Source organism: Meriones unguiculatus, chromosome 16, assembly GCF_030254825.1.
Source record: "Meriones unguiculatus strain TT.TT164.6M chromosome 16, Bangor_MerUng_6.1, whole genome shotgun sequence".
Taxonomy (NCBI): Eukaryota; Metazoa; Chordata; class Mammalia; order Rodentia; family Muridae; genus Meriones; species Meriones unguiculatus.
Genome location: NC_083363.1, coordinates 8,750,980 through 8,765,190, shown reverse-complemented (window position 1 = coordinate 8,765,190; position 14,211 = coordinate 8,750,980). Strand labels below are relative to the sequence as shown.

General features: G+C 52.0%; 1 protein-coding gene across 3 annotated transcripts in view; it reads right to left on the bottom strand.

Annotated features, from left to right (window-relative positions):
• Positions 1-2,600: 2,600 nt before the first annotated feature.
• Positions 2,601-14,211, bottom strand: part of Slx9 (SLX9 ribosome biogenesis factor) — a 29,303-nt gene continuing 17,692 nt past the window's right edge. For 2 of the 3 annotated variants that reach the window (XM_021630976.2, XM_060369299.1), the window contains exons 4-6: positions 13,356-13,506; positions 7,082-7,150; positions 2,601-4,477 (exon numbers count right to left, since the gene is read on the bottom strand). In XM_021630976.2, coding sequence (XP_021486651.1) covers positions 4,354-4,477; positions 7,082-7,150; positions 13,356-13,506 — 344 coding nt within the window. In that variant the 3' untranslated portion in view covers positions 2,601-4,353. The remainder of the gene's footprint in view (positions 4,478-7,081; positions 7,151-13,355; positions 13,507-14,211) is intronic. The other variant, XM_021630977.2, reaches the window with a different exon arrangement.

Genomic DNA, 14,211 nt, shown 5'->3' with positions numbered 1-14,211 from the left:
TAACCCTCCTGTAACTGTTCTAGCCCGCATTATCTTAACAGATTTGGAAGAAAAATGCACTTGAACTGGAGCTCGAAAATAAGGTTATGTGTGGGGCTGGAGAGATGGCTCAGTGGTGAAGCGCATTGGCTGTTCTGGCAGAGGACCTGGGTTCAATTCCCAGCACCCACCGACACGGTGGCTCACAACTCTAGTTCCAGGGGATCTGACAGCCTCTTCTGAACTCCATAGGAACCAAGCACACTCGTGATGCACAGATACACATGCAGGCAAAACACCCCTCCAAGAGTGACTTCAAAGAGAACGTGGAGGCCTGCCTGCTATCACAGCGGCCAGCTGGCTCCGAGACATCCTGGTAGCACACGCTGATAGTGCTCCCTGGACACAGGCCATGGGGGTGGCTGAAAACCAGAGGCTGCCCCCGACACCCCAACACCCACAGCTGCCAGACCATGTTCAGGAGCCACATGCAGACAAGGCCTGGGCAGGAGCCAGCACCTCCCAGTGTCTCATGATGTTATCACTGTTCGAGGAACATTCCAGAAGAAACGCGCCTGGTGTTTATTCAACACTTGGCTTCTAAGCAGCACAGAAGCCTATGGGGTGTTGGCCTGGGCTGCTGTGCTGTACAGCCTGGGAGCTGCATATATGCCTGTGTATCACACATCCCAGCACCCTCCATTCAGAGCAAGCCTGCCGGAGTCCTGATCTTCACTTAACACAACCAAATGTCCTGGGCTGCAGTGCTTGGCCTGAGGGCCCTTTCGGTTGTCTGCTGTGGGCGGCCGATAGTTTACAACTCCAGCCTGCGGTGGGTGGAGTAGCTAGAGTATACCGCGGTCGGCAACCCGAGGAATGCCAGTTTCAGTGTGATGCCCACAGCCTGCTCCTCTCCTTCCCAGCTCATGTGCAGTCAGCCCCTCTTTCTGGAAAAAAACAAAACAAAACCCCTCAATCTCCTCCAGCCTAGGGTGCTCATGGCCCAGACAGCAGGGAAAGGTGGGCTCCTGAGCAGAGGGAGACTGTGGGCGGGCTGAAAGGTGAAGCACCCCACGCATCTATTTATTGCACCATTCATCCAATGACAGGGCACAGAGAGAGCCCTCTACCCACTGTCCTCGGCTTCCAGGCCACAGGGAAATAGCTGGTACAGAAGAAGGGGCACCCGCACATATGTATATGTGCCGCATGCAGCTGCACGCAGCTGTACCTCAGACTGCTGTGTCCCTCCCCAAGGCCCCTGGCTCCCCAGCACCACTGTCACCTCACCCACGACCTCTCCTCCCAACCCAGTGGGGTTCCACAGACTGCCCATCTCAGAGAGAAAACTGCTAGAACTCCAGATGCCAAGACTAATTTCCCGTTCTGAGAAACTTCATACTCCCAGAAGAGTCAGGGGTGTGAGCAGATTTGCAAATGGAGTCACTGTAGACGTAGCTGAGTACATGGAGTCAGGTGGGACACACGTATGAGCCCAACAGTTGGTAGCCTGAGGCAGGAGGTTTGCCACAAGTTTGAGGCCAGCCTGGGCTACACAGTAAGACCCTGTTGCAACAACAAAAATATGCTCAGAGTAGGGGTCCCTAAATTTAGTGTGACTGCTCTGAGTGCATGCACACACCAGCACACATACTTGGGCTCCCTATCCCCAATCCTGAGACCAGAGCAGAGAGAGGAGCAGTATGGGACAGGGCTCTGAACATTTGGCCTCCAGACTGTTTCATTATGCCACCTGGCAGGAAAAAGGCTCCCACCATCCCACTGTTAGGCCACTCTCACAGCAGTACCAAGCCTGTGAAACTCCTAGTCATCCAAGGGCACAAACCTGCTGGAGTAGAAACCAGGGTGGGGTGCGCAGCAGTTTAGGGGGCCTTCCATGCATTCTGACTTCCGGCATTCTCATCCGGGTCAAAGGCCAGCTCCAACCAACCCCAGCGAGCAAAGGTAAGCTGTGTGGTCTGTCCGGGTTCGGGGGTCCTGCTTTAGCAGAAATGTAGAAGAGACCGAGGAGGACACATGACTGCGGAGCATGTCCCAGGCTACACTGTAGCACGACTCCTGTCTGTCTGCTGAGATGAGGTCCCTCAGTGTCCCAAACACCAGGACTCATGACGGCTTTCCTTCCAACCACCACACACGTGAGTAAGGTCCTGCTTAGGACAGAAAAAACTCTGTGGTCAGGGTCTGGGCTTGAGGGGGACACTGCTCAGCTAGGAGTCCCTAACTCTGGGGCCACCGACTGTTCTTCCTGTGCTGGGCATGTTTTGTTGACAAAGTACCTGGGAATGAGTTTAGGAGGAAAGGTCTGTCCCTGGTGGCTTGGCCCAATGGTGATGACATTACACCATGAGGCAACAGTCTGTTCATGTGACTGAAAAATCAGAGGATCCTAATGTCCTCTACAAGAGCACACTCCCAAAGATCTAACCTGACTGGGGTCCCTTCCTTGGTAGCAGCCCAGTGCAGAGCAGAGGCCAGAGAAGCCAGGCCTCATCTAAGGATGGAGGAACCAAGGTACTACTGTGCCCCACAGTCATTTCATTTGCTATTTAATTTTCAAGTCAGCATGAAAACCAGGGAACCATACGCTTTCACAGAAATGCACTGCCATGTAATTTACCTTTATTCTATAAAGATTAGAACATACACAAACCCAGCAAATTCCCTTCATCCACTGCTTTCTTGGGATCTGCTTCCTGTGTCCGTCCACATGTTTTGTCTGAAGGGAAACAGGGCACCCACAGCCTGTAGCCCCCTGCCTGCCCACAGTTCTAGCCTCTGGCCAGCTGAGCGCCAGTGGTCAGCCAGTGGTCATCTCTGACCACTATTTGCATCGATTCTGAGGCAGTCCCAGTGATGTCTGCTTGACTCTTCTGCTCAGTCCGCTAAAGCGTCCTCTGCCGGGGGCCCTGACATGCTGTAACTGACCTGAACGTGAAGCTGGCCTTGTGGAATGCTCTCCCTAGAAGGACCCTGAAGGGTGGCCTTGTGTTACCTTTCATGATGCAGAGGCATCATGAAGAGGTGGTAGCCAGGCCAGACTAGAGTCCCTTGAAGGCACATCAGAGAAACCTCAATACAGAGAACACACAGATGGAAACCCCGCAAACCCTGCCACGTTGGACAGTGCCTGCGTCACAGGTGGGTTTAGGCACACATGGCTTCTCCCAATGAGAACCTACTGCCCCACAGCAAGGCAGCCCCAGGGCCACCAGTAGATGGCTGGAATGGCCTCTAATAAAGGGAACTTAAGTCTGTGTCAAGACCTGTTCACTCTTTTTTTTTTTAATTAATTAATTTGGCTTGTTGAAGTAATATTTGTGGGTAGTCCTGGCTATCCTGGAACTCGCTTTGTAGACCAGGCTGACCTTGAGCTCAGAAATCTGCCTGCCTTTGTCACACCCAGCTTAGGCCTATTTACTCTTATCCACTTTCATTCACCAGAAGCCCAATGGTGTCCACACCAGGACTGGGGGCCTCTCCTGTTCTGCCCAGGCAAAGGGCCGAGGCCCCAGTGTTGCCAGTCCCCATTCATGGGGGCTGGGGAGCTATGAGCATGTGAGTCCCCATGTAAAAGGCTGAAGACCCTTGGGGTGAGGGTGTATGTGTGTGAGTAATCACAGCAGCAGCTCCCAGATGTGAGGGGAACGTGGGTCAGCCTGAGTTATGAGACTTGTGGGTGCTGCCCTCACCTTTCACATCCTGAAAACACAGTAATACCTAACATAAGGCCATCTTGCCACCCATCTAACAGACTGGGAGGCTGGGCCTGCTCTGCCTTCAGGCAGGACCATCTGCTTCCCTGCTCATAGCAATACAAGGCAGTGAGGAGCTTGGGCCGAGAGAGGTCAAAGCCACAAGGTGTGGCCTGGCCAAAGGGAAATGGTGTGAGAGGCAAGGTGGCCAGCCGGGGTGCCCCGCTGTGACCAGGATCCCAGACAGAGCGGGAACGTCATGCTGAGTCTCAGGGGTAGAGCTACTTGACAGGCCTCCAGCTTCACACTGCTGAAGACTCTGCCGATCCCCTCATGAGCAGCCATCCCAACTCTGCCCTGCTGGCTGGGGACCCGGGCTTGCTCAGCAGGGAACCAGGACAGCTTTCCCAGGGTCAGCTCAGCCTCAGAGATGCAGGAGAGGCTGGCTCTTCACGGGAAGTGAAGCCACAGATGGGCTCCAGGCCATGGAAGCCACAGTCCACAAATCACTTTATTTGTCCTCACCAGCAGCTCTTCCTTCCCCTTCCCTAGGTCTCAAGACTGGGGAGGTGGCCATGCAGGTCCAGGACAGTATTCAAGAGCTTCTGGCACCTCCACCACATGAGTCCCTGGGCTCTCACAGCATACACTGTCCTGGTCAGAGCTGTTCGCCACCTTCCAGCTGCATCTGGTGTGCTAGCTGCTGTCCGATGGCCAGCAGGGGACTGGCTCTGTAGGCTGGGCTGGCCAGCAGCTCCCGAAACCGAGTCCTTTCTTCGTCACTAAAAGAATGGAAAGCAGAGGTCAGCATGGGGAGAACAAGAACCCCCAGGGCCCACACACCTAAAGCCGGAGCAGACAGCAGAGTAACCACGAGGGATAGTGCCAGGGCATCAGGACTGGCAGGAGCAAGAGCACACAGGCTGCTGAGCACACACCAACCACCAGTAGGTCTAAGAGGGATTTGCGAAGGGCTGCTGCCAAGGCAGAAGCTGACAGCAGGGAGTAGTGGCAGTTCACATGCCCCCAAGACAGCCTTATATAAGAGGTGCCTACCTCCCAAATGAGCCCAAAATAGATGTGCGCTGGAGAGCTTTGAGCAATGGGGCAGCTCACAGCTAGGACACAGGCAGCTCTGGGGGCCTAGGTTCTTCAGTGACCCTGACCTCTCAGATACACAAGAGCCTCGGCTGTCAGTTCCTCTCATCCCTTCCCCTAGCCCAGCATGGCCACCTTCAGTCGTGCCTGGAGACTCAGGACTGTGTTGCTGCCATATACAATGTCAGTCAAAAGAGAAGGCAAATGGCCCAGGGGCTCATTCGTATGTTTGAACTTTTGGTCCTCAGCCAGTGGAACTATTTGGGAAGGATCAGGAGGTGTGGCCTTGCTGGAGGAGATGTGTCACTGGGGGTAGACTTTGAGGTTTCAAAAGCCCACACCAGGCCCATTCTCTCTTCTTCTCTACCTGCTGCCTGCAGATCAAGACGTAAAGCTCTCAGCTACTGCCCGCCCCAGCACCATGCCTCCCTGCTTCCTACCTTGACAATAATGAACTAACCCTCTGAAAAGCTTTAAGGCAGCCCTAATTAAATGCTTCCTTTTGTAAGAGTGGTCGTGATTGTGGTGTGTCTCCACATCAACAGAAAAGTGATTAGGACGGACGGGGAGGATGCTGCAGGTGCAGCAGCAGAAGCAGCTGTGGGGACAAGACAGATCCCGGCAGGTGGAGCGACTGCTCGTTCCTGCCACGGTGCAGAGGGAGCTGCCCTGGTCCAGGCTGGGCTATAGTGGAAGCCCGGGTGACTGCCAGAGAACAGACAGGTCAGGAGGATGCTGACCCAGCAGGAGCTGTCTATACTGGTTGCCTTCAGACAAAGTTACAGAGAAAGAAGTATGTTCACAGGAGAGAGTAAACAATTAAGAAACACACAAGCCTGAAAGGAATCAAGTGAAGATGGATTAAGAGGTGGGGAAGAGAGATGAGGCCTTGGAAGGGCATAATGGTGTTCTAAGGCCGAGGACTGGGAGTCAGTCTGTAGGACAGGAATAAGGCTAGCTGGGCCTATTGCCTGGGCCTGAAGTGTTAGCTGCTCAGAAGGCTGACGCAAGAGATCAGCAACTTCAGGGCCTGGCTTGGTCAGAGAGCGTTCGACACTAGACTGGGTAAATAAAATTAAAAAACGAAACAAAACAAACAGACACAAGAGCCAGGCAGCGGTGGCACACACCCGCACACCTATGATCCAGCACTCAAGAGGCAGCAGAAGGTGGATCTCTGTGAGTTTGAGGCCAGCCTGGTCTACAGAGCTAGTTTGAGTCCCAGCACTTGGAAGAGAGTTGAGGCTCAATACAAATTTCTTCTTTTTTTTTAATATATATAATTTATTTAACTTTATTTTATGTGCATTTTTTAATATATATAATTTATTTAACTTTATTTTATGTGTGAGGGTGTCAGATCAACTGGAACTGGAGGTACAGACAGTTGTGAGCTGCCATGTGGGTGCTGGGAATTGAACCCGGGTCCTTTGGAAGGACCGACAGTGCTCTTAACCACTGAGCCATCTCTCCAGCCCCTCAATACAAATTTCTAAAACCAAAAGTAATCATTAAAAAGACCTTTCCTAACCCACACATTGAAAGGACATGAAGGACTGCAGGAAAAATTGACACGACACTCAACACTAATAAATAACAGGTTCTACGTAGACAAAGAAAAACATCCTGCATGGGTGTGGGATCCAGGCTGCCTCAGGTTCCCCCGAAGCCTGCACACCACTGGAGCTAAGTCTTCGGGGGCTGATATGCAGATCTCATGGCCAAGCTCACACCTGAGAACAATTCAGTCAGCCAGCAGGACAATGCTGCTAAAGAACACGGTGTGGGGCTCTGTGTGTATGAGCCACGGTAAACACACGCCCCAGCCGCCACCCCAGAGGCTGGGGAAGGGTAAGTCCTACCCTAGATGCCATCACCTCTCCCTGGAAGCACTCCAGACAGGCGCCCAAGACCTAACTACAGGACAGCAAAGTAAGGCCTCAAAAATGTCTCCCACCCAGAGTCAAAAGCCAAAACCGAGGGACTGGAGAGATGATGGCTCAGAGGTTAAGAGCACTGGCTACTCTTCCAGAGGTCCTGAGTTCAATTCCCAGTAACCAAATGGTGGCTCACAACCATCTACAATGAGATCTGGTGCCCTCTTCTGGCCTGCAGGCAGAACACAGTATACATAATAAATAAATCTTTAAAAAAAAAAAAGAAAAAAAAAAAAAAAGGTCAAACCTGGTCAGAGAAGAGGGTAGGAGCTAGAGCAGGGGAGAGGGTGGGGCTGGGGCTGCAGATCAGGAGATGAGGAAGAAGGCCCTGTTGGGCATGGTTGTACTCACAGGAGCTGCTGTCTCTGGGCTGTGTTCATCCGGCTAAGCTCCACTGGCCTGGGCTTGCTGGTCACCCTGCTGTGGACACAGAGAGTCCAAGTCAGTCTGACACCACGTTTCCCCAGAAAATTTGTCTCTGTGGCACCCTGAGGAGTTCCTGAGTTCCACACTGCACACTGGCTGTGGAGACTGGCTCTAGATGAGCTGTGTCACCGGTGTCACCTGGCTGCCATATCTGGGGTTGACAACCACAGTGTCCAGGGTCTTGTCTCACTCCTAAGGTTCTAGTGTGATACGGAAGGGACTATCACCCCTGAAAACACCTCGAGTCTGCTACCTGCCCAACCTGAGTGGAGGACAAGCCACCTAAGCAGCAGGCGGCCCTGGACCCTTCACTGCACAGCCAGGGCAGGACTGAACTCTGAAAACACACGGCACTTCTTCACATGACATGGCACCTGACATCTATCCTCTCACTTTTGACGAGTAGAGAGGCCTATGCTACTAGAGGTATGTGGCAACTGCCATTCTAATTTCTAATGTGACGGTAGGAGGCAGGCAAACCCCACATCTACCCTACAGATGACAAAGTGCACCGAGAAGCCTTCTGGGCCAAGAGAGTCTTGCCTGCTGACCGACCACCAGACTAGGATACAATGAGAAGACTCTCAGGGCCTTCCAAGCCACTGCACTGGGGCTAACTTAGGGGGTTAGTTTGAGAGTCTGGGGCTCAGTGCCAGGCAGCACATCTCCTAAGGTCAATTCTATTACTTCCAGGTCATGCCAGGAGCATTCCTACAACATGCCCAGAAACATGATTCAATATTTAAAAGAGAGAAGCAGCCCCACCCAGCAGCAAGGGACCTGGGCAGAAAGGAAAAACCCAGAGCCTAGCATCTGATAAGATGCTAAAAGAATGAAGCCCAGAAAAGGAGGCAGCCAGAGGAAAGGCGGAAAGCACCATGCCCTGGGCCAGTACCTAATTTAGACTCCTGAGCAGGAGGACTCATCTATTCATGTTCCTTTTCAAATAGGAATGAACGACACTTTTGTGTCTTCTCGTCTCTTTCTCACACCCAGGCCTCTGGTCTCCCGGGGAAAGGACTGTTAGGCCGCGTGCAACCCTCTTTCCCTGCCCCAGTCTGTGAGGATGGAAACCTCCTGCCTGTTTGATCAGCCTCTCCAGACACCTCAGAATCCCATGGTATGAGAAGCAGCACCTAAGCAGTGGTGGCGGGTGCCTGCAGGACAGTGTGCAAAGGAACACTGCCCCAGGTGACCTAGCTTGTCACCTCAGTCCCACTGGCTAGGCGATGGGGAAAGTCTCCCTCAATGCAGTCCAGAGCTGCTCTGAGTATGGAGGGAGCAGCCCAGGTCTTACAGCACTCTATTATGGGCACAGAGAGATCCTAAACTCAGGCCTGGAAGCAAGAACACAGCCTGACCCTGCAAAGTGCCTCCACAGGCGGACGGTGGACTTCCTAGAGCACAGCCCCATATGGTGTTCCATAATTGAAAAATTTAAAAACAGTAGATCTCCAAACATACAACAGCCAAAAATAAATTCAGAACCAAGTGCAGAATGAATCCAGGGTGTTTTCGGCAGAGCTTGCCTGAGTTGCCTCATGCACCTTTGCTGCAGCCTCGGCCCTGAGTGTGCCACACGGCAGGCACTGCCAACCAGCACTGCCTGACTCCGCGGCTCAGACACGAGGCTGTTACATGGCAGGGGCGGCAGCGTTTTTCCTGAACCGAGTTTCTGGCTCTCCGAGAAGCACAGTGGTGTAACTGTGGAAATAAATACTTGGAAGGGGCTCTTATCGTTCTTCACGCCAGGATCAGATCTGGGTATCTTTGCACTGTATTTTTAGAATGCTAGATTTATACTTTTTGTTCTTTATTCTGTTTACTATGTGAGACATCATTCTTAGCATTTATGATTATAAAATAAAAATGCTGATCAACTCTGGAAAATACTAAAGATACTCTACATCCTTAGTTAGCAAATGAACAGCCAGGATTTATTATTTTTAAAAAAAGATTTGTTTTTATTTTTACTTATGTGGGTATATATGTGTCTGTGAGTAAATGCCATGAGCGCAGGTGCCCCCAGAGGCCAGAAGAGGGCAGCAGATCTCCTGAGCCACTCAGTGTGGGTGTTAGGAATTGAACCAGGGACCTCTGCAAAAGCAATCAGTGCTCTTAATCACTGAGCCATCTCTTCAGCCCAAGATTTAATTCTTTATGTTAAACAAGCATATTTATCATATTAGTATGCAAAGATGCTTTCATCTTTAATAAAGGTAAAATTGTATGTATTCCACGAGATTGTTTTTAAAATATATGTCTTATTTATTCTGTCAGTATTTGATTTGTACAGCTACCTTACAAACCTATGTACTTGGGGCCATATAAAACCTTTAGGAGGCAGGCATAATGGTGCACACCTTTAACCCCAGCACTTGGGAGGCAGAGGCAGGCAGACTGCTGTGAGTTCCAGGCCAGCTAGGTCTACATAGTGAGTTCCAAAGCAATCAGAGCTATATAGTGAGACTCTGTCTCAAAAAAAAAAAAGAGCCTTCGCAGGTGCAAAAGGACCACGAGCAGAAAAAGCATAAACCCTGTCCTACAGAATACCTTTTTTTTTTTTTTTTTTTTTTTTTTAAAGACAGGGATTCTCTGTGTAGCCCTGGCTGTCCTAAAACTTGCTCTGTAGACAGGTTGCCTTAGAACTCATAGATCTACCTGTCTCTGCCTCCGGACAGCTGGAATTAAAGGCATGTGCCACCATGCCCAACCTGTCCTAGAAAATTTTATCTCTCGTAAGTAGCTTGGCCGGTGACCGACAGCATGGTCTACAGTCTACCTCAGGAATCCTGACAATCACCCAGCTAGCTCCAGTCAGAGGGCAGCTACTACAGTGCGTCCCAGGAGAATGCTGTAAAGCCTCTAAGGCCATTCTGCCATGCAGCAATACTAGGCCACACCATGCAACAGACCAAGTAATATGGGAGAGGGTCATAGGACTGTTCTACATCATGTCCTTTTGAGCCTAGGACATGATGGGAGGATGTGACTGTGGTGGGCAGAAACTAGCTGGTCCCCCAAGGGGCTGTGAGTGTGCAGGTATGCAGAGAAGCAGCCAAAGGCAGAGTCACTGGCAGGTGAACATCCCCAGCTGCAGTCCTCAGTGCACAGCATCAGTCCTCGTGCTAGGTGAGTCTCCCATCCTGACTCCAGCTCTGCCTCTGGGACTCCCCATGCTCTGCCCTGTGTTTCTTCCCTTAACTGTACAAACCATGACCATGATATAAAAGCTGTCTCTGAGACCACTGAAGCTTTCTAGAATCACCCAGGTCGAGTCAGCAGTCTCTGGTGCATGCACACAGCTGCCAGCCAGAGGGTGGTCTTGCAATGGCTCTTCTAACTCCAAGCACATATGCCCAGGTTGGCATGTGGACTGGAGCACCTGCTCTACTAGAAGGAAGACTGCAGTGACCAGCACTGCCTCAGATCCTGCTATCCGGCATCCTTCTTCAAGGCAAGGAACCAGGTCTCTTGGAGAAACACCTGGTAGAAGAGCAAGGTGAGCTCCCAGCATCTGCTGACATCAGAAAATGAGGAAGTGCTCAGACACACCCACCCCACAGACAGAAGAGAGCTGTCTGGGAGCCTCTGAAAGAAATGCTGGTGGCCACTGCTGGAACAATTTCAGCAGTAAACAAAGTAGCACTGGATGATAGCCCAACACATAAAGCAGACACTCATGAGTCTACGAGAACCTAAGCCACCGATGGGTAAACAACTGGAGAAGAGAGGCAAAGCTCCCTCTTGAGCAGAACTCAAGACTCTGCAGATCCTGACCCTGAGGAGAGGGAGCATATAGCTCCCCACCCTGGGCCCACCATGGCCACTCCCTTCCCAAGGCACAGAGTGGAAGAGGACAAAGCTCTGTGCAGCGAGAATCCTGGGAAACACACCTCCCTCCAGGTGGTCCAGCGCTGAGTTGGGCTGGCAGTGTGTCGCTGGACAGTGTCATGAAGATGGCCCAGCCTGCATGAGCTTCTTCCTGGCAACTTAGGTTTTCTCTAACCTCAAGAAAACACGCGGCACACTCCAGTGGAGGGATGGTTAAAAAAAGAAAAAGAATGCCTGACTCGATGGGCACTGGTAGCTCACGCCTTTAATCACAGCACTTAAGAGGCAGAGGCAGGTGGATCTCTTAGTTTGAGGCCAGTCTGATCTAAAAAGCAAATCCAAGACAACCACAAAGAAACTCTGTCTCAAAAACTAGCTCCCACCGCCCCCCAAAATGCCTGCCTCAGTCTGAGAAGCTCGAAGCCAGGAGGAGCCTGAGGAAATGGAAGGAAGGCACATCAGCTTTCCTCCTGTTAATTACAATTTCACCGTGTGGTGTTTGTTCAAGCGGGTGTGGTCATATAGGTATGTACCAGTGTGCAGTGTGTTCATGTACCTATGAAGGCCAGAAGTCAGCCTCAGGCGTCTTCCTCAATCACTCTACCTTATTTAACTCGGAGCTCATCAATTTGGCTAGGCTTGGCTGGCCAACGGGCTCCAGAAATTTTGCTGCCTCCACCCACATGGCGCTGGAGTCACAGACGCCACGTCCAGATTTTTACGTGAGTGCTGGAATCCAAACTCAGGTCAGGTGAAGTGCACAGCAGGCACCGTACAGACTGAGTTGTCTCCTCAATCCACTGACTACTGCTTTCCTCATTATTATACGCAGTTCAATCCTGGTTCACTGTGACAAACTTCTGGCGTGTGCCCCATGTTTTCTGATGTTAACAGGTAACTATCTTGGCCATTCTTCTGTAAATCTAAACTACTTGTTTTTTTCTTGTTATTTTGAAACAGGGTCTCATGATGTCTACCAGGCTGGCCTCAGGTTCACAGCAATCTTCCTGCCTCAACCACTCAAGTGCTGGGACTCTGAAGCTGTTCTGGAACACAGTAGAGTCAACTGGCTGCCACAGGGTGAGCGTTGGGGCTCCTGCAAGCAAGCACTCAGGGCTGGGGCAAGATGGGAACCTTCTCCCACCACAGCTGAAGCAACCCTGGGGAGGCACATGGCTCCAGCGCATTCCTCTCTGGGCTGGTAGAGCAAGCTGTTTCTGCAGCCCTCCCCCTTCTGGGAGCCCCAAGCACATTTTTCAGATGAGAAACTATAAAGAGGGAAGGGACCCTTGACCAGGGTCACATTTTTTGCTTAAGAACCAGGAATGGAATCTGCATGGCTGGCTCTGTTCAGCTGCTGAGTCTCGACCCTGTGGCAGCGCCGTGTCTGGCCTGAGCAGAATGGGTGTTCCATCTTGGGAACCCAGCCCTTGGCCATCTGGCTCTACAGCATGTCACCAACCTGCCACATGACAAGGGTGAGGCCTCACAGACCAGCGCACATAACCTTCGCTTTATCCTCTGATGAAAATTCAGCAGGAGAAAAGATTATTTTTTATATAGGCAAAATAAGAAGTAACAAGCCTTGTGTGGTGGCTCACACCTGTAACCCCGGCACTCGGAAGGTTTAGAAGGACTGCATCAAGTTCAAGGTCAGTCTGAGTTACGCAATGAACAGGACAGCCAGGATAGTGAGACCTTGTCTCAACCCTCACTACCACCACCCTCCAAAGAACAAAACCAAAAAACCCCACAAACAGTAATGTCAATAACACTGAAAGCCAGCAACTCTTGAGAGCAGAGAGCCCTGAAGCTCCTCCATCTGCCCAAGAGTACAGCTCTGCAGTTCTGGAAGCCCCCTGCCCTGTGTCCACCCCTCATCCTTTCACTGCACAAGGAGGAGAGGTAAATCCAGGGCTGTGTGGGGTCCATGCCACTCACTGAGGTCTCTATGAAGAGTGCCCAAGTACAGAGGCTGGTCCTTGTGTGGGCTGGGGAAGGGAGGCACCAGGCTGGGGTCAGCTAAAGGTTCACTGAGAGAGGGATGGCAGGCCCTGTGCCTGACCACGTGCCCAGGATGGAAACTGAGGACAGAGGAAAGACGGCATGAGGGAGCACACACTGGCAGGCCAGCCAGGCTCCCACCAGGGCTAAATCCAGGCCCTTCTTTCCTAACAGTCACTACTATACTCAAGGGCTCAAGTCAAGGGTGAGGCTCTCTGAGCCACACGTGGCTTGAGTGTTGACTTACTCACCTGGCAGTCAGGAGCCCTCATAGATGCTATCAATTCCTTTCCTCCCCTCTGTGGTGATCCAAGGCTGCTGACCACAGCTCTGTAAGAGATGGCCAGTGCCAGACACTCACCGTCTGGTTTGCTGCTGCTGGCGACTGGCCTCCAGTTCCTGCAGTTCAGGTAGGGCATCCCTCAAGGGGTGCAGGTCACCTACCACCACCATGGCCTTGCGCTTTCGTTCCTCCCTGAGCTTCTGCTCCGCCAGCTTTATGGCTTCAATTTCTGAGGGGAGACACAGGAGTATATGCCAGTTAAACCCCATTCCCCAGCCCACCCCCTCAGAGGCTAGCAATGCCAAGGCACCCACTAAGCTGTGTGCACCCTGGGGCCTGTTTGATCTCAAAGAGCAGAAGTGTCTTTGTTTCCCCCGCTGTCACCAGCTCTGCGCCCCTAAAGACTTGGGAGGAGGACCAGCTCTGAGTTATTTTTTCTCCTTAATCACAGAGGCACACTTTAATTACAGGGCTGACTATGTCAGCTTGGAGCTGCAGAACAAAGGGCTCCCTCCTCTGTAAGGGGTGCAGTGTGGGGCCGGGCACACAGGCACAGGGGGGCCGGATGCAGTGCGGGGCTGGGCACACAGACACAGGGGGGCCGGATGCAGTGCGGGGCCCTGGCACACAGGCACAGGGGGATGCAGTGCAAGGCCTGGGCACACAGACACAGGGCAGCCCTGTGGCATAGGGAGAGTGGGCAGACGCAGGCCCTGGCTCCATTTCCCAAGGACTCTTACTGAGAAGCCACAATGTCCTTTAACCTGGGCTATCTAGAACCATGTGGCACCTCCTTGAGACCACAGGACGCAGCACAGACAGAGTGGCCTCATGGGGAGGAACTGACAGCCGTAGGGAAGCACAGGGAGCAGGGGGGTGGCCAGGTTGTCAGGTTGTGTGCACAGCACTAATGTAAGAGAAAGTTCATGTGGAG